At 35.5% G+C, this 21,015-nt stretch overlaps 1 protein-coding gene across 5 annotated transcripts in view; it reads right to left on the bottom strand.

Moving 5' to 3' along the window:
- TBC1D12 (TBC1 domain family member 12) overlaps positions 1–21,015 on the bottom strand; it is a 101,590-nt gene that overhangs the window by 11,347 nt on the left and 69,228 nt on the right. For 4 of the 5 annotated variants that reach the window (XM_032313914.1, XM_032313916.1, XM_032313917.1 and 1 more), the window contains 4 exons: positions 13,318–13,400; positions 9,930–10,047; positions 8,584–8,690; positions 1,590–1,670 (listed from right to left, as the gene is read on the bottom strand). In XM_032313914.1, coding sequence (XP_032169805.1) covers positions 1,590–1,670; positions 8,584–8,690; positions 9,930–10,047; positions 13,318–13,400 — 389 coding nt within the window. The remainder of the gene's footprint in view (positions 1–1,589; positions 1,671–8,583; positions 8,691–9,929; positions 10,048–13,317; positions 13,401–21,015) is intronic. The other variant, XM_032313915.1, reaches the window with a different exon arrangement.

Below are 21,015 nucleotides of genomic sequence, written 5' to 3'. Positions count from 1 at the left end.
TCCTCTCTCTCTGCCTGCCTCTCTGCCTGCTTGTGATCTCTCTCTGTCAAATAAATAAATAAAATCTAAAAAAAAAAAAAAAGAATATTAACTGTTAAATGTTAAAGAAAATAGAGGGAAAGGATGGGAGCAAATGTATGGAATGGAAAGGTGAATTTCCACAGAGAAAGAGAATCTACAAAAAATACCAGGTTGACATTCTAAATTACAAAACAGAATATCTGAAATTAAAGACTCATTGGGCAGATCTAATAGAATGGATATTGGAAAAAAGATTGGTGAAATTGATTACAGGTCAATAAAAATCATCTAAACTGAGGCACAAAAAGGAAAAAATATGTTTTTTAAGTGAAAGACTTGACGGACGCTGATAAATGGTCTAACATACATGTCTAAAAAAAGAGAATTGAGGCAGAAGTAATAGTTGACAAAACAATGGCCAGGAAAGTTAAATGACAATTGCAAATTATAAACACACAGTAATAAGAAATCAGTAAATCAGATAGAATACTGTTTCTAATTGGAACAATTCTTCATTACACCAAATTAATTTCCACTAAAGTACAACTTTTACCACTTAATCATGACCAAAATGTCCCAAAAGTAAATAATTATTTTAATTCTTATACTTTCAAAACTTCATAAAATGAATTCAAAAAGAATTATGAAACAGCTAAGGCCTTTCCAGTGTACAGCTTCTTACATCTTCACCCTCCTTACACTTTTAGTTTCCCAAAAATAGCTGACAGAGCTAATAGGTCTCAGGATGACACTTACATGAACCTTCTCAAAATCAAATCTTCTCTCTAACCTTATTTGGTCAATTTTCCCTAACCCACTATTCAATCCTCTAAAAATAGGAGAGTATTCAAGGAATTTAATAAAGTTGTATACATACTCAGAGAAAACCACTCTGCAACACATACCACTTCTCTAAATCATGTTCATTTTTAGAGTTTTACTTACTGGCAAGAGAAGAATGTTTGCTATCTATGAAGTAGAGCAAATACAGAAAGAAAAGTGACTGGCAGTCAAATAGCTCTCCATTATTCAAGGACAAGGACTGAATATATTTACCTATATTTAATAAATAATGATAACAGGAAAAAAGTATCCTATCTTCTTCAAAATTATTAGGGAAAAAACTGAGTGGAGGGAAAGATGAGGTCTTTAAGTAATTCAATGAACAAAGGCTAAGGCATGATAAGAATTATAAATAATGTTTTGGGGAGTGAGTGAAAGCAGTGATTGAGGATATAGGTCATAAGTGAAGAGTGAAGACCATCTATCTTTAAGTTAAAAGTAGGCTTAAAAATACTTCAGTTTTTAAGTTATTAGTCTTACTGTTGTGAATAAATCCTGGGTTCCGAGGTCCAAAAACATGGGTTTACATCACAGCTTCATTGCTTACAAGTTAATTACTTTGAGCCTCAGTCTCCTCTTTTATCATTCGGGGTAATACCACCTACTTAAAGGGCTACTAACATTAAAGGAAATAATTTTGTAAAGCAATTGCTACAGTTCCTGACACATGGAAAAATCACCATGTTTTCATCCAGAAATTTGTACTAAAAAAAAAAAAATCACACCTTCTGCATCATTCTCTGAATTTGTTTCACTGAAGCTTTTCCACCGTTCTTTTGCTCTTGAGAGGAAGATTTCATAAAGTTCTAGGGAAAACAAAATAAAAATTAATAGTAGGAAAAATACATTCATATATTTTAACTTTTACCCTTTTTTTCCTGGCCATGGAAAAGGTTCATTTGTAAACCTGGGGCCACACATGGAATAAGGCAGCTTTGAGAGTTAAGTGCCATGAGAAATATATACATGGAACCATGGGATCACTTGGAGAGTTTTCTAATCCAGGTAGGGGATAAAGGAAGGCTACTTGGAGGAAGTGATGACTGAGCTGTCCCATAAAGAATAAATATGGGTCTTATAAAAGAACAAGGTAGAAGAAGGCATTCTAAGAATTCTTGTCATGGGCAAAGTCACAAAGAGAAAAGAGATCATGACTTATTTGCATGAATTACAAGTGATTTCAGGACGCTTAGATTATAAGGGGTGAGGGAATAAGAGCAGATGATACGGTTGGATGACAGAGGCAAGCATTAGTTGGTCACAGGACTGAATGGCATACTAAGGGGATTAGAGTTTATCTACAACTACAAGAGTCTATAGCACACTCTGATCTGTGTTCGTTAAGCTAGCAGTAGTGTAGTGGGTAGGTTGAAGCTGACGTTTTGCTGAAGTGAAGTTAGAGTTTTGTGGTAATAGTCCAAGCAAAAGATGATAAGGCTTAAACTTGAGCAGTGATAGTGCAGTTGGAGAGAAGAAATGAACACAAGAGATATTCAGAAAGCAGAAAAAGCAAAACTTGCTGAAAGAGAGGGGGAAAAGGCAGACTCATTAGGACTTCCAGGCTTCTGGCTACAGTAGCTGGGTACATAATAATGTCACTGAGAGAATGAACACAGAAGAAGCAAATTTGTGATTTTGGGGAAGGAGGAAGGTGATAAGTTCCATTTTGGACAAACAGATCTGAAGGCAATGCATGCATACTGGAGAAAGAGTTTGGGATCCATCAGTATACAGTTGATGATTAAAACCATTCATAAGCGTGTTCAGGGAGATTATTAAGGGCAAGAAGAAATGACAAATATGGATTGCCAGGAAAGACAAATATTTAAAGGGTAGACACGGGAAGATGCACATCAGAAGAATAAGAACTGCACAAAGAAGGGGACCTGGGTGACTCAGTGAGTTGTCTCTGCCTTCAGTTCAGGTCATGATCACCGGCATTGGGCTCTCTGCTCAGCAGGGAGCCTACTTCCCACTCTCTCTCTGCCTATTGGTTATCTCTCTCTCTGTCAAATAAATAAATAAAATCTTTTAAAAATGCATAAAGAAATAAAAGAGAACCAGTTGTCCTAGAAACCAAAGGAAAGGAGCATTTCACTAACTATACATAGGACAGGGAGTTGCTGTTTGACACTTAACTCTTCTAACCTAGTTTTTTCATTCACAAGTGGAGCTAGTACGGATACTTACAGCTTAGGGCTTTAAATATTAAATGAGATAATATATGTAAAATCTTGGAAGCACTTAGATGTAAGCTACAAAGAAGGAAGTGATCAACTATCCAGTACCATATAGCAAGACAAAATCTGAAATCTGCCCATTGGAATTTGTAGCACCGAGGTGATGGGTGACCCTGATGGGAGCAACATCTGAGGGTAAAGGGGGCAGAAGCCCAAATGCAGAGATGTGAAGAATCTAGAGAATATACTTTCTAGCTAACAGACTGGATATATGGGAGGAAATGAATTCTGATTTAACTTTTACTCTTAAAAATGGAGAAAAGTCCTATTACGGCTCAGGTCTTCCTCTGTATAGCAGGCATCAAAAATGTGGCAAATCAAAGAACTTGATTCTACCAAAACTATTTATTACCACAACTGGAAAGAAAGCAAATAAAATATTGCACAGTGGTCATCCAAATAGCTACAATAGAGAATGTACATATGAGGCAGGAAGAGATGCTTTTGCTAAAGAAGTATCATCATGGAGTAAGAGAAAAATGATTTTTCAGAGTAAGACCTAGATTCAAATACCAGATTTTCAGTATTTGTGACTTTAAGAAAGTTACATGGTTACTCTGGAATTTGGCTTTCTTCATTTGTAAAGTGGAGAAAAATAATACCTATTCATGGCAATACTGATGATTAAACAAGATAATTTTCATAAAGCTCCTGACAACTTACAGACCCTCAATAAATGCTAGTGCTTGTTTTCCTGGATGAAAAATGGAGAAATTGGTTTCTCCATTAGGATACTGCTTTCTAAAGCTACGTAACCTTCAGATTTGGTCGGAGGGCCTGCATTCAAATATCTTTACTCATATCTTTCCGTTTTAAGTGCCCAGTCACTGTAAGACTACCACTTTATGCACCCATACACATGATCTTGATACAACTTCAAGAATAAAAGAAACAATGTTTTTTCCTCAATTCTCAGATTTTAATGGTCTTTACTTTCTAACCATTACTGATATTCTAAATTACATAAGAACAGAACATTTCAATGACAGATGAATAGCAAAAAACATTTCTTACAAAACATCAACATTTATATATTGCCCAAAATGCCAAGAACGTTTTTGTTTTCATTAATCATTTTTAAAAAGTTTGTTTAAAGACAGTACAATATGATTTTTTAAACATTCAAATAGTATAAAGCAGTATAGAATAAAAAGTAAATTTCCTTCCCTCCAATGTAACTATGCTTACCAGAAATCTAAAGATGAAAATATGAAGGTACAAGTATATACAGATATATCTTTCTTTTAAAAAAAAAAGGTATAGCAGCATATTATAGCACCAACCTGCATCTTGCTTTATTATATTAAAGAGAATAAATTATTATTAGGAGAATAATAATAGGAGAATAAATTATTAGGAGAATAAATCTGCTTTAGTTTTCTTTTTTTAAAAAAACTGCACAGTATTCCAATGTATGACTGTACCATAATAAGTATTCTTATATTGCCAAGAATCAGATCTTTATAAAAAAAGCTGACCAGATATACTTCAAGCAGCTCTTGCTATGTTGATCTCTTCTCCCTTCTGTTCATTTTTCATTACTACTAGTCATTTAGAAAGAACATTTTTTAAAAGTCAAAATTTCTATTATTTGAATCCATCAATAATTTGATAAAAGTAGATATAGTTTTGTAATATAGATATGCAATATTTTTTTGCAGTTATCAGGTACCAAACTGAAGGTCACAATTTCTGATTTCAAACGGACTCCAAGCCACATCCAGTCTCACTATTCTACTCAAATTTTAAAGCTGTCCTGGAAGAAGAAAGGCTCTCCAAATAAATCCTCACCTGTGGGAACCACGGAATTGACCTACTAATAAAAATATGGTAATGAATTTTAAACGTCAAAGGACATCTCTCCAGGGAAGATTTACAGTGCTTATCTACAATAAGAAGACTTGCATCTCAGTTCACTTCCATACTTGACTCCACATGCCTCATTTACGTTATTCTGAATCTACAAAAGTAGAATATGAAGCAGACTTAAACATGTATCTTGGACCTGAACTGGGAACTCTTTGAGATCAGTATAAGTTTCATTTTCTCATTTTCTGACAATGATAACACTGTACATACTCTAAGCAAATTTTCTTTTGCTGTAATTTCATATTCATTATCATAAATAATTGTTAGAGCAATCCTTTCAGATAGCTAATACTCTAATTCCATTTACAGATGAAGAAAACTAATTCTCTTAGATGTTAAGTAATTTGCCCAAGGTCACAAATCTAATGTATAGTGGAACCAAGATTTGAACCACTAATGACTGATTTTAGAACCTTATTCCTGGACGCCTGGGTGGCTTAGTTGGTTGAGCGACTTGCCTTCGGCTCAGGTCAGGATCCTGGAGTTCTGGGATGGAGCCCCACATCGGGCTCTCTGCTCAGCAGGGGTTCTGCTTTTCCCTCTGTCCTTCCCCCTCATGCTCTCTCTCTCTTTTTCTCTCTCAAATAAATTTAAAAAAAAAAGATTTAAAAGAAAACCTTATTCTTATCCTCTATTCTACTTATTCTAATCCCACTATTCTATTCTTACTTTACTAACTCTTGTTCTGCTATTCTCTAAAGGTTATAAATTTCATGATTAAAATCAGTAAGTTAAGAGTCATTAAAAGGAAACAAAGTTATCAAAAGTAAGTTTACTTCAGGGTACCTGGGTGGCTCAGTCAGTTGAGTGTCAGACTCTTGAATTTGGCTCAGGTCATGATCTCACTCAGGGCTGTGAGATCATGCCGTATATTGAGTTCCATACTCAGTGCGGAGTCTGTTAGAGTCTCTGCCCCCTCCTATCCCCTCCTCTCTATTCTCTCTCTCTCTCTCGAAAAAATAAAATCTTATTAAAAAAAAAGTAGATTTACTTCAATTGAAATTTAGCTTCCTTCCTACCACTAATAAAAAAGAATGATCACCTAGTCCATTCCTGAATATGTAACAGTTTAGTAGAGAAAATATAAAATTACTTTAAAAGTAAATGACCTAGTTATGTTATCAACTTTATAAATTTTGAGCTTGAAAAACAACTTCATGATTGCATTATCATAAAAGGTTAATACTAACTTAACCAATATTTTAATGCAGAAGGTATTAGGTATTAGAGTCAAAGTTCTCAACAAAACTACAAACCAAATTTCAAATAGCCATCAATACTTTATCATCTCATCTGTATATAAAACCGATTCTTAAGATTTCAAACAATTACTGTATGTTCAACAATCCTTAATGTCAAGGGTTTTATCTGAGAGTTCTGACTGTAATGTAAAAATATTTCCTTTTAGTTTCAAGCACAGAGGGCAAAACAAAACTTTGTTTTATCTGGAGGAAATGGTTAGGTTAGGTAGACTTGAATCTTTTCTAACCTAAATTAGAAACTCTTTAGTTCTTCCTTCCTTCCTTCATTTTTTTATAAAGTAAACTCCTACCCCCAACATGGAGCTTGAACTTACAACTTCAAGATCAAAGATCAAGAGTTGTATGTTCTATTGACTGAGCCAGGCTGGTACCCCACTTAATTCCTCCTTTAAATTATATTTTTTAAATTAAAATAAAAAGTCTGCTTAAGGTAACATGTTTGTTATGGGATATTTGTGAAAATCAGTGTTAAAAATCATTGATAGGGGCACCTGGGTGGCTCAGTGGGTTAAGCCACTGCCTTCGGCTCAGGTCATGATCTCAGGGTCCTGGGATCGAGTCCCGCATCGGGCTCTCTGCTCAGCAGGGAGCCTGTTTCCCTCTCTCTCTCTGCCTGCCTCTCCATCTACTTGTCATTTCTCTCTGTCAAATAAATAAATAAAACCTTTAAAAAAAAAAAAAAAAAAAAAAAAAATCATTGATAGGAGTGCCTAGGTAGCTCAGTCAGTTAAATGTCTGACTACTGAGTTTGGTTCAGGTCATAATCTCAGGATCTGGAGACTGAACCCAGCATCAGGCTCCCTACTCAGCAGGGAGTCTACCTATCTTCCTCTCCCTCTGCCTCTGCTCCTCCCTCTGCTCATGCTCTCTCACTATCTCTCTTTCTTAAGTAAATCTTTTTATAAAAAATCATAATCATACCAAAGTTGGCATCACTTCTAAGACTAAAGATAAATATTTAGATTTTTGTTACAATTCTGTCCAGTTTTTTATTTATTTTTATTTGCTATAATGGGTATTCTTGTAAAAAAGCTTTTGTACCCAATCCTGACGATTTTCTTATTCTTAGAACTAGAATAGATAGGTGAAAGATTATTTTTTGAGGCCCTTGCTAAATATTTCTATATTATTATCAGTCATACCCTATGTGGATAATTTTCATTTATTTTAATCACTTTTGAGAGGTAAAAAATAGTACCCTGATGTTCTTTTAACAACTGTCATTGATTTGACAATCATCAACAAAATGATTAAATAAATTATAGTACAGCCAAACTGGAATACAGTGCAGCTACAGTATTGCATAATGTATATTTGTATGCAGTGACAAAGAGGATGTTCAAGGCAGATTATAGTGTGAAAAAAATAAGCCATGAAATAAGCTTATGGTATACATTCTTTTTTGTGGGGGGAAAGAAAAGAAAAAGAGAAGGCTTAAACATAATCATACTTGATGCACACTTTTTTTAAACATGTATAAAAAAAGATCTGAAAGAACATACATTAAACTTGTATTTATAGTAGGATCAAAAGCAGGAGTCTGGGTAGAAGAGTGGGAAGAAACATATAATTTGTTCCTTACTACTGCTTGAGTTTTAAAAAACTAGTATGTAAATAACATTTTTTAAGAAACAGCAACAATCTAGTCAGTCACATAATTATACCAGAGTTCCTCAGTCTTCCCGTGGTGCCACTGTCTAGCACTGTCATTATCACTCAAACCTATTTAACATTTTTTATTAGTTACTACTTTACATTTTCCTCTATTTGATATCATCCTAATTTTAACTAACTTTTTTTACTGCATCAAAACTACTTTACATTTTACTTCAATCATTTAAGATTTTAAAAAGCATAAGAAAATAAAATGGATCTTTGAGAGTCTTTCTTACTTCTTTTTCTGTTTTTTTAAATTTGAAATTTTCAAATAAAAATCTGAAAGGGGTGGGTAGAGATGTAAAAAAAGAAATTTCTAGCCTTCCACCAGCATTTATGTTTTTTTTAAACAGAGGGGATACCTTTCCACCATCAGACTATTTCATTTTTCCTTTTATATACTTATACATCCACTGCTACCTAGAATCCCAGAAGTTACCTGCAGTCAAGATATTTGGATGTCAATTATACTACTGATGGTTGTCAACTAAAGGAAAACCCATAAATCTTATTTATGTAAAAACTTACTCATTAAATCATACCAGGTTTTACAGGGAGTGGGAATGAGGCATGTTCTTAAAATGACATTAGATACGGTAATGTCTTTTTAAACGGCCAATCTAATAATCTGCCTTGTAACACTGCAGATGTCTATTTGGATGGGTGGGAGTAACTTAATATAGAATACAAACCAGGAGTGATATTTAGTTCATTTCCTACAGCTAGACTCCAAACTTTCCCACGAACACTAGGGGGCAATCCCTGCCACCACAATTCTCGAACTCTTCTCGTACTACGCCTAGAATTAAAGGGGGAGAAAAAAAGGAGAGAGTTACTTTTTATACCAAAAACACTAGTTCCATGATGGTTTACCTAGTCTGTGGCCAACTGACTGAATGATTTTTGAAGAACATGGTTAAGTATACGATGCATTCTTTCTGTGGGGTCCATGTCTATAGGCAACAGAAACCTAAAGAATAAACAGTACTCTAAAGGAGGACAACAGTAATTTAAAGGGAACCGCCTTCTACAAGTGCCACTTACTAGGTACAATGAGAGAATCAGAAACATGTGGACAATCACATAAGAAACAGGATAAAAGGAACATAAAAATCTGTTGTCAACTCAGTACCAAAAAGAAAACCACAAGGTATTTACTAAGGATAAGAAGTCTTTGAGAGGCAGTGTAGTCTACTGAAAAGTGTAGGTTTTGGAGTCAGAGAGGCCTGAATTCAAATCTGGTTTAACTATTCATTAATTGTATTACCTTGGGCAAATTATTTAACCTTTCCGGCCTTGAGCTTCTTTATAAGATAAATGAAAATAAAGGCTGTAAGAATAAAATGTGATACTTATGTAAAGAGCTTAATGTGCTATCTGTCACACTGTACCAATATTCAACAAATTCCTTATGCATACCCTACACTAGGCTCTGCAGACTACATCTCCCTTCTACCTTCCAGTCAGTCTAGAAGGAAGATAAGCCATGTACAAAAATATTATCAGAAAATAAAAGGCAAAGTAAAGAAAGAACTACATTATTCTCAAATTATATTGGGACATTACAGAAGGGAAAGATCATTTATAGCATATTTATAATTATAAGAAAACATTAAAAATCATTTTAATACATAACATTTAATAAATGCATCTTACAATGAATATACATATTTAATGTTTTCTTTGCAAAAACCTGCTATGACATCAATAGTGCATCTTGTGACAAAAGATATGTCAGAATTAATATGGTAATTGAGGAAATTAACATTTCATGGATCAACTCCCATTTCAGATGGATATCTTCAAAGGATAGGTACAATTCTGACGGGCATAGAGGGTGGTCAGTAAGGGAGGTATTAGAGATTGAGGGCTTTATAAAATTAAAGGCAAAGAAATAATTATTAAATTTTTCAGACACTGATTATCAGTATCATTTAGCCAAAGCATGAGATACATGTTGGAAGTAATAAAAATGAAGAATTAGAAACACGAGATCTTTGGAGACAGACTGGAATTCAGGAAAAGTCTGCTTACTTACATTACTTCCCAATTGGGCAGTATTTCATTGATCCAAATTACCATTGCACTTGCGATATTTTCTTCCTGTTTAAATCGTTCTTTCATTATTTTTTTCCTTTTATATGCGTCTTTAATTTCTGTTTTAAACAAGCAAAAATTATTTCAATACAAAAAAGCTAGATCATATGCTCTTCTCTTTCTACCTAAGTCTAAAAAAGAGGCATTAAAAATGACATTAGGGGGACGCCTGCGTGGCTCAGTTGGTTAAGCAGCTGCCTTCGGCTCAGGTCATGATCCCAGCGTCCTGGGATCGAGTCCCACATCGGGCTCCTTGCTTGGCAGGGAGCCTGCTTCTCCCTCTGTCTCTGCCTGCCATTCTGTCTGCCTGTGCTCGCTCTCGCTCCCTCTCTCTCTCTGACAAATAAATAAAATCTTTAAAAAAAAAAAAATGACATTAGGGGTGTCTGGGTGGCTCAGTTGGTTAAGCATCCAACTCTTGGCTTCTGCCCAAGTCATTATCGTAGGGTCATGAGATCAAGCCCTATAGCCGGCTCTGTGCTCAGCAGGGAGTTTGCTTGAAATGTGCTCTCAATCCCTCTCCTCCTGCCCCTCCTCCTGCTCATGCTCTCTAAAATAAATAAATGAATCTTTCCAAAAATTGACATTAAATAACATTAAAAAATAATTTTGCCAATGGCACTATTATAGTTAAACCTTTCTACTATGATGTCTCACTTTAGTAATCAGACTGAAAATTTAAAAACTGTAACATACACACATACACAACACTCCTCTGAAAATCAGAAGTCACAATTCTGAAACAAATGATGCCTCAAAAAGAGAAGAGATAAATTACATATATATATTATTACATAATATACACTATAATTATACATAACAGAAAATCTGAAGTCACAATTTTAAAACAAGAAATGCCTCAAAAAGAGAATACGTACATAAAATAATTATACAGAATACATATGAGAAATTATAACCCTGTTTTATATTATGATATATAACATGTCATATTAATATATTTATTATATACCATAGATCATAATTATTAATGCATTAATAACAGTATATTATATGTAATGCTTTACATACGTTTATTTACAGCATATGTAATTTTAGACCCAGTGGGGACTTCAGAGGTCAGCTAGCCAGAATGTTTACTAATTGTGCTTCACAAATTCCTCAGAAATCATTTTAAGCAGCAAGCAGGAGGCCAAGTAAGCAGCAGCTCTTTCTTTTATTTGCTGTATATTTTCAGATTCTATAGATGGTTTCTTTTTTTTTTTCTTTTTTAAAGATCTATTTTATGAGAGAGCATGAGCAGGAGTTGGGGGAGAGGCAGAGGGAGAAGAAGAGAATCTCAAGCAGACTCCCCACTGAGCACAGAGCCCAAGGTTAAATCCCGTAGCTCCTGAGATCATGATACAAGCCAAAATCAAGAGTCAGAAGCTCAGCAAACTCAGGAACCCCTATATAAGGCTTCTTTGTAGAGAGTTCCACTGCTTTTAAAACAAAAAAGTGTTAATAATAATAATCAAAACCAAAAAAGGTTTTAGCCTTAATCTAGACAACCTTAATCTAGACCCATGTACTTCAGACTTAAGGAAACTAACATTAGGTTTACCTACAGAGGCATATCCAGGTAGTATCAAAGAAGATTAAAGCTATTAGCTTCTTTTTGGGGGGTTTCTTTTTTTTTTTTAAAGATTTTATTTATTTATTTGACAGAGAGAGAGATCACAAGCAGGCAGAGAGGCAGGCAGAGAGAGAGAGAGAGAGGAGGAAGCAGGCCTCCCGCTGAGCAGAGAGCCCGATGCGGGGCTCGATCCCAGGACCCTGGGATCATGACCTGAGCCGAAGGCAGAGGGTTAACCCACTGAGCCACCCAGGCGCCCCTGGGGGGTTTCTTTTTAATTTAAATTCAATTTAATTAACATATAGTGTATTATTAGTTTCAGAGGCAGAGTTCAGTGATTCATCAGTTTTATATAATACCCAATGCTCATTTCAACCAGTGCCCTCCTTAATGCCCATTACCCAGTTACCCCATTTTCCTACCCTCCTCCCCTCCAGCAACCCTCAATTTGTTTCCTGTGATTAAGAGTGTCTTATGGTTTGTCTCCCTGAATTCGTCTTGTTTTATACCTCCCATGTTTCTTTCTTTCACTAACCAGAATCATGCCATATATATTGTTCTTTGATGTAAAGTTATTACCTTCTAATTTCCCATTTAGTGTTATTTCTACCATATCATGTTGTTAGGATTATGTATTTATCAATAACTATCATAAACATTAATCAACTAGTAAAGTCAAAATTCAGAGTCAATTAAAATTTGTTGGGTATGGCAGGAATATTTCAAATTCTAGATAGTAAAATAAACCCAACCAAAGTTTAAATGATTAGGGCTTTTAGAAAGATATAACTGGCCTTATGGGTTTCTTATAATATTTAAAAAATTAACTTCATTTCCAAAATAGTGCCACAAAATAGAAATGTATACTATGATAGTATTCCACTAAAGTCAAAGAAAAAAAATTCATTCTTAAAAGGCTTGTGCCTAAAAATATACATAGCTGTATAATATTTTCTGAAAATGTATGCTGAACTAACGGTGCTTAGTAAATAAATACTGTTAAATTATCCTTGCATTATACTTCTTGGTGGGAGGAGAGACAGAATAAATAAATGTGTGTATTTATATACCAAAATATACCAAAATACACATTAATGTGCCTGTCCAAATGACACAACTGGGATTCTAGAGAGACTCCATTAAGTTACAAAAGCAAATTCGAATTTCAAATTGCATTCTCAGTCATACAGAAAGTTAAAGTGTAAAGATTATTAAATTATATTAAAAGCTTAAAAACTGTAAAGGTGAACTTCATGAAATAAATTCATATCATCTCCATTCATAAGTCAAAATAATAGTAGTCTAAGGTTTATCACTGCAATTATAAGAATTCTCAGTCTGCTGCCTTTCTCCTATTAGTTTTCTAAAAGAACTTGTAGAGAAAGTATGACCTTTTTTCATTTTTAAAGATGTTTATTTATTTGTCAGAGAGTGAGAGCACGCATGTACAAGCAGGGGAAACAGCAGGCAGAGGGAGAAGCAGGATCCCCGCTGAGCAAGGATGCGAGACTCGATCTCAGGACCCTAGAATCATGAACTGAGCCAAAGGCAGACACTTAACCGATTGAGCCACCCAGGCATCCCTGACATTTTGTTTTTAACAACAGATTTAGTTAGAAAAAGAAGAAATTAGCATCATCTTAAAAACGGACTTAATCAGTTTCATCATCTACCCTCCTGTTGAAATTAACCAATGGGTTAGCTTCCTAATTGACATCAATAAATTAAATATACCAATTAGGCTTCAATTTTATACCTCGTTTTTTAGCCTCAGCCACCATCTCATCATATTCTTGTCGGTGACGTAAAGCTTCCTCCACAGATTTGGCAGGTAGATTTCTGGGGGAAGAAATGTTTTAAGTCGATTTTTTAAAAATGAACTTTTAAATGTATAAACTTTTTATAGCCAAATATAAAGAATTTCTTTCTTAATCTTCTCACTTCACACCCTAAGACAGTACAAGGTTGAAAAGAACTCTGAATTTCAGAAAAGAATCAGAATCCTGATTGCTAATATTTAACATAAATGTTACTATTTATATGTCTGACAGATACATGTTTATATATTATTTAAATGTGTTAGATTTCAGCCAACGCTTCTAGGTTATCTGTCAAATCCAGTTATTAGTTTTTTAGTCAATTTTTTTGAGGTATAATTTTCATACAATATAATGAATGAATAGATTTCAAGAATACAGTTTGACAAGTTTTAGCAAATGTATATACCTGTGAAACCAATATATTAATCAAGATATAGAACAATTCCATAATTCTACAACGTGTCATTATGACCTCTTTGCACTCAATACTTACCCACTGCTACTTTAGGCAATCACATCTCTGATTTCTATCTCTACACATTAGTTGGTTGCCTTTTATTTTTTTTTTAAGATTTATTTATTTGGGAGAGAGAGAGAGAGAGGTGGGGGGCGGGGAGTAGAGGGACAGGGAGAGAAATCCTCAAGCAGACTCCCCATGAGTGTGAAGCCTGACACAGGGCTGGATCTCAGGACCCTGAGATCATGACCTGAGCCAAAACCAGGAGTCCACACCTAATTGACTGAGTCACCCTGGCACCCATAGTTAGTTAGTTGCCTTTTAAAGAATCTCATATAGGGGGGAAAAAAAAAAAAGAATTTCATATAGATTCTTTTTTGTCTAGTTTCTTTTGCTGAGCATGCTTTTTAAATTCAGCCATGTTATTCTGCATACTAGTAATTCTTTTAATTAGTACTTAATTAGTATTTCTTTTAATTGGTAAGTAGTGTTCTATTTATCTATGTGGATGAACATTTAGATTGTTTCCAGTTTAGGGCCACTACAAATAAAGCTACTATAAATATTCACTTCAAGTCTTTGTGTGGGTATCTGCATTCATTTCTCTTGGGTAAATACTTAGGAGTAGAATTCTTGGGTTTCATGATAAGTGCACGTATACTTTTATAAATTGCTTTCTACTTTCAGAGTGTTTTTTTTTAAAAGATTTTATTTATTTATTTGAAAGAGAAAGAGAGATCACAAGAAGGCAGAGAGGGAGGCAGAGAGAAAGGGGGAAGCAGGCTCCCTGCTGAGCAGAGAGCCCAATGCGGGGCTGGATCCCAGGACCCTGAGATCATAACCTGAGCCAAAGGCAGAGTTTTAACCCACTGAGCCACCCAGGTGCCCCTACTTTCAGAGTGTTAAGATAACATTCTACCTACAAATTTGATTATCAGTTAATCACTTGCATATAGTATATTTTGGCTTATAAAATTAATGGCTTCATATAGCAGGTGATTTAGACATCAACTGTGCAAAAGAAGTACATTTGAATATTACCACATATCCAAATATATCACAATAATGTCCAGTTTGGGAAGTCAGGTTTTTTAATTTAAAAAAAACATTTTTTTCAAGTAGGCTCCACACCCAGTGTGGGGCTCATGACCCTGAGATCCAGAGTCTCATGCTTTATGGCTGAGACTGTCAGGTGAACCTCAGGGTTTTGAATTTATTTTCAACAAGCCAGGATGGGCAAAGATATATGACAAAATTTCAAAACATATATTTTACCTCTTCTTCCCAAATTAGTTCCTCAGCTATGTTATAACGGGGAGGAATGACAGTTAAAACTTCTTTAGGCCATAATGGAGTAAGAGGAACCCAGGCTTACCCTCTTGCCTTAATTAGAAAAATGAACAGAACATACTAACCATTAGTTTCTAGACACTGGACAATAGACAGCACAGTGATCCTTAATAGAAAGGAAACCAACAATGTAACCCTACAAATGCCTAGGCACACAGCCTGCCATTTCTAGGTCTCAGTGCTGGAGGTACCCAGAGTCCATCAATCTTGCTGAGGTGAGGAAACAAGAGTTTGGAGTTGAGGCGTCCACAGCCAGACTTTGCAGATCAGAGTACAGAGTGAGGGGAGCTACGGAGGGGTCATCTCAAATTTCTGGCTGAATATTATTTATGCACGTGTGTGATTAAATTATGGTAGCCAAGGAAAGAAATACCAGAAAGGAATAGGTAGAACATTCTTCTTCTTTTTTTTTTTTTTAAAGATTTTATTTATTTATTTGATAGACAGAGATTGTAGTAGTCAGAGAGGCAGGCAGGGAGAGAGGAGGAAGCAGCCTCCCCGCTGAGCAGAGAGCCCGATTTGGGACCTGATCCCAGGACCCTGAGACCACGACTGAGCCGAAGGCAGAGGCTTTAACCCACTGAGTCACTCAGGCGCATCTAGGTAGAACATTCTGAAAGATGGCACTGGGCCAGTCAGAGTGGAAAGACCTCCTAATAGACCAGGTAGCAGGTGGAATTATTAGGGTACAGCTTCATTAGTAAGGATACTAGTTCTAAACTAAAGCTCTTCTAGAATCACTCTAACAATGCTTAGAGTAAAAGGGGCAAGCCAATTCCAAAGAACTTTGTATGAGACTGAAGCCAAACAATATTTAAAGAAATACAAAAAGTCCAGCTATGTATGCTATGTAAACTCACAAAATCTAGTGTCCAATAAAAGTTACTAAGGAAGCAAAGAAGCAGAAAAATACAATTTATACTGAGGAAAAAAACTAATAGAGATAGTGCAGAAATATCAGATAACAGGATTATTTACTCAAGGATAATACAAATTATGTTGTAAATACATTCAAGAACGTAGAAGACAGCAGGAACATGATAAAAACTCAAGATCCAAATCAAACATCTATAGATGAAAAGTGCAATTCTTAAACTGAAAAACATAAAAAATGGGCCTGACAGCAGATTATAAACTGCAGGAAAAAAAAAAATAAGTGAGCTTTAAGATATAATAAAAATCTTGATAAAATGAAATAAAAAGAAAAAAGAAACATCCTCTTGAAACAGCAACATATGCTTAACTGACTCAGAAGAAAGGGGAGAGGTGGCAGATAAAAAATAGTTGAATAAAGGCAACAATTTTTCCAAAGTTGATATAAAATTATAAATGCAGGCACATTAGAGTTCAATGAACCCCAAACAAAAGGAACATGAGGAAAACCATACCAAAGCACATCATCAAATTCATGAAAATCAGAGATAAAGAAAAATCTTAAAAGCACTTAGAGAGTAAAAGAATTCAGACAGCAGACCAGCACTACAAAAAGTGTTAAAAGAACAGTTAGCAGGGTGCCTGGGTGGCTCAGTCCGTTAAGCGTCTTCCTTCAGCTCAGGTCACGGTCCTGGGATGGAGCCCCACTTGTGGTTCCCTGCTCAGCAGGCCTCTGCCCCTCCTCCCTGCCCATGCTCTTTCACCGGGTGCACTCTCTAATAAATAAATAAAATCTTTATTTAAAAAAAAAAAAAGGCCATTCAGTAGAAGGGAAAAATAGCAGATGGAAATCTAGTTACTCAAATCCTTAGAAAATAAAAAGATTTAAAGAAAAAAAACTGTATGGTGGGATGTAATGGTTAGTTTTGTGATCCAACTTTTTCTCTCACTCTCCCCTCACTCTCTCTCTCTTTCTAAGCCTGCTTGCCTGCCTCTGAGATGGGACATGGGTCTTCTGCCTTTGGTCTTTGACTGGAAATCACACTATCAGCTTTCCTAGTTCAGGCTTGGGACTTGACCTGGATATGGGACATCAGGTCTCTTGGGTCTCCAGCTTGCTGATTACACATCTTCAGACTTCTCAGTGTCCAAATTCATGACAGCCACTTCCTTATAATAAATCTCTTACATACAGAATATATAAAAAGAAGAACCTTAATACATAGCATTTCCACTTCTCTAAAGAACACTAAGACACAAGACTTATAACATGTAAAGTGGAAGTATATTTCTGTAATGTTCTTATATATGTGAAATGGTACAATATCATTTGAAGGTAGTCCATGAAGGGTCAAAATGTATTACAGAGAAAGTACTGATAAAATATTTCAAAATATAGGCAATTCACCAATAATAAATGAAATTAAAAGTCAACAAAATATTTTATTCAAAAGAAGGCCAAAAATAAAAAAGTAGAACTTTGACTGCCATCCTATAAAAAAGATGAGTTTCTCCAACTCCTTAGCATTAAACACAGAATTGTTTCTAATAAGATTTAAACAAAAGTGTGGAATCTCTTAGAAGACTTCCTAAAAGGAGAGCTGACTCAGCTACAAGTCTTATCAGCTATTTGTTCTATCAGGTTTGTCCCAAATGCAAGTGCAAGGTCAGCAAGAGAGTAAAGTCAGCTCCTGAAGACGGTGCAACAGAATGATATGAACTTGGGTTCTTGATCCACAGAGACACCATACTAGCTCTGAATGGCCCAACTCTGGGCCATGTATATATGAGGGAATAAATCCTTGTATGTTTAAGCCACTATTTGGGGAGACTCTTATTTGTAGTTGAATGTAATTGCTGAGTATTCTACCAGTTAAACAATAATAATGCTCTAAAGGGCAAGGACCATCACAAATCTCACCTATCTGACTCTGATGTTTAGCCCTCACACTAAATTAACATTACGATTCCTAGTACTGTTTACCCTTAAATCTTACAAACTGATGTTGTCCAAAGCTGCTTACTACCCAGATCCTAACCAATCATTAACGCCAATCCCAGCCTTAAGTTTCTCTCATTTCCTTTTGCAAACTATCTTGCCTGTCTCTCTGGATATAGTTTGGTACCACAAAGGAACAGGTTTAATGGTTTTTAAATTTCAGATGCTATTACTATATAAAGAAAGGAGAAACCTTATTTATTGCAAGAAAATGAGACCACAGAAAAAAGAGAAAGAAGATACATACACACACACACACAGTTTTTTTTAGATTTTATTTTATTTATTTGACAGAGAGAGATCACAAGTAGGCAGAGAGAGAGGAGGAAGCAGGCTTCCTGCCGAGCAGAGAGAGCCCGATGCAGGGCTCGATCCCAGGACTCTTGAGATCAGGGTCTGAGCCGAAGGCAGAGGCTTTAACCCACTGAGCCACTCAGGTGCCCCTATAAATCTAGTTTTCAAGTAAACAGTGATCTGGACTCAGTAATACTGTTTTCTCTTTTACTCCCTCCAGCTTAGAGAGGAAGTGTTTTTTTGCATCTATTAATCTTTTGACCTCATATTCGCTTTTTTAGTCCTTCTAACAACCTTGTAATAAATTCATCTATTAAAGTCTCTTTGTTTGAAATCACTATGTTGCTGTCAGTTCTTCCTGACTGGACTCTGAACCTTTAAGATACAGAAAACTATTTGATTGATAGCTATACTTCATCTACCTTTAGAAATTTGTATTTTACCAATAGAGAAACAGCTTAATTAAAATTTTATTTCTAGTTTTTGAACCATAAATCTACTCTTCTTAAGATTTTATTTATTTGACAGAGAGAGAGCAAAAGCAGGGGGAGAAGCAGAGGGAGAAGGAAAAGCAGACTCCCCACTGACCTGGGAGCCCAACACAGGGCTCAATCCCAGGACCCTGGGGGTCATGACTTGAGTTGAAGGCAGACGCTTAACCAACTAAGCCACGCAGGTGCCTGATTATAAACATACTCTTAAGATATCTCACCATTTACTATTATTTTCCACCAAAGGGGCCTGATCATTCCCCTCAATTAGAATGCTGCCTGTTTCTCCTGGTGTGAATCCTAATGCTTTTTGCACTTTCATTCTTTCTTGTTTTTTTTTCCCCACAAGTCTCAGCAAAAGACTATAGTCTAAACTTAAAAGCACAATCTGCGGGATCTGTTCTTCTATTTATTAAGAAAGCAGAATTTATAGATCTAAATAGATCTCTTCTCTACACAACCTCAGTCTCTCCACATGGTCTAGACCAGTACTAAAGCAATGCTAGAAATGTTCTTTTGTGCTGTTCAGAATGCAGCAGCCACTAGCCACATGTCATTACTGGGCATCTGAAATGTGTTCTAGTGTGCCCGAGGGAATGAATTTTATAATTTCTTTCATTTTAATTCATTAAATTTCAATTTAGATAGCTATATGTGGCTAGTTGTTACCATAATGGTGATAAAACGGTCTAGACTCTAGAAAAAGAAGGAGCAGTAACTTGCTATCCAGGTCATTTATGTAAGAAAGCAGAACTAAACTCTGAATAACCACAAAGATCAGAGATTTTAAAGTAACACAGAGCTACATCTCAAAACCATAGTTATAAAGGCCTAATTAATGAGAGAGTACAGTCTCTATATCCATGTTACTGTTTCACTGACAACTCACACCTTGATTTTTCCAGACAGTTCCCCAAACTATGTTTACCTAGTCCTAAAAGAAGATTTTGAGAAGAGGTTAGCAGAGAGATTTATATCAGTTTTAAGTACTCCAGTCTTAGCATGAAATGATTTACAGGAAGGAGTTAAACATTGTTCAGGAAACAGAACTTTTCAGATAGTCATATGTCAGGTTTTTCTTCTCCTTTCTTTTTTTTTTTTTTTAAAAGATTTTACTTATTTGACAGAGTCATAGTGAGAAAGGGAACACAAGCAGGAGGAATGTGAGAGGGAGAAGCAGGCTTCCCACTAAGCAGGGAGCCTGATGCGGGGCTCAATTCCAAGACCCTGGGATCATGAACTGGAGCCGAAGGCAGACACTTAATGACTGAGCCACCCAGGAGCCCCTATGTCAGGTTCTTCAATTGTGATTTCATTTTTTTTTTTTTTTTGAGAGTGAATATATATACTCTAAACCAAAATAGTACATAAATAATCATTGGCTTATTAATTATTGTTTTGGTATCCTCTTCTTCAAATCATTATAAATGCAAAAACCTTCGGACATCATACATATTCAATAATTATGCTTCAAAGGTGAATTGTCCATTTGGTAAACATCCTACCAATCTTTGACATTTTGAGGAAGACCAGAGTCTTCGGTACCCTAAGTTTTAAGTAACTCTAGGCTACAGTGAATGAGTAAAGCATAAAAATAAATATATATACACTAGTTTTCATGTTTTTTTCTTCAAAAAAAAAAATCCCTAATTTTGCAGTCATTTGCCTGGAGAAGTATATTAAAAAATACGATTCTATAGTCTTGAAAATCAAAGACTGAGTGAATATAATCAAGAAATACTAAGCACCTCACTCAGTACTCTTACTCTACGAAAAAGATACAGATTACTCCTATCTCTTACAAAAATGTCAATTAGTTATTAAAAAAAATTTTATTTGAGAGAGGATGAATGAGAGAGAGAGAACATGAATGACAAAGAGTGAACATGAGCAAGGCGAGGGAGAGAGAGAGGGAGAAGCAGATTCTCCCCTGGGCAGGAAGCCTGACATGGCACTCCATTCCAGGGCTCTGGGATCATGACCTGAGCCAAATACAGACACTTAATTAAGTGAGCCACCCAGGTGCCCCAAAATGTCAATCAGTTATGTGGTCAAGAGAAGAAACCATTAATGAATACTTAAGATAGCATATCACACTGAAATACATGATATGAACATTTGCTGCTTTTCAAAGGTATCACATAAAAGCCTATGCTTTACTTTTTTGTCA

This window comes from Mustela erminea, chromosome 14, assembly GCF_009829155.1.
Source record: "Mustela erminea isolate mMusErm1 chromosome 14, mMusErm1.Pri, whole genome shotgun sequence".
NCBI classification, from domain to species: Eukaryota; Metazoa; Chordata; class Mammalia; order Carnivora; family Mustelidae; genus Mustela; species Mustela erminea.
This window is presented reverse-complemented; position numbering and strand designations above follow the sequence as displayed.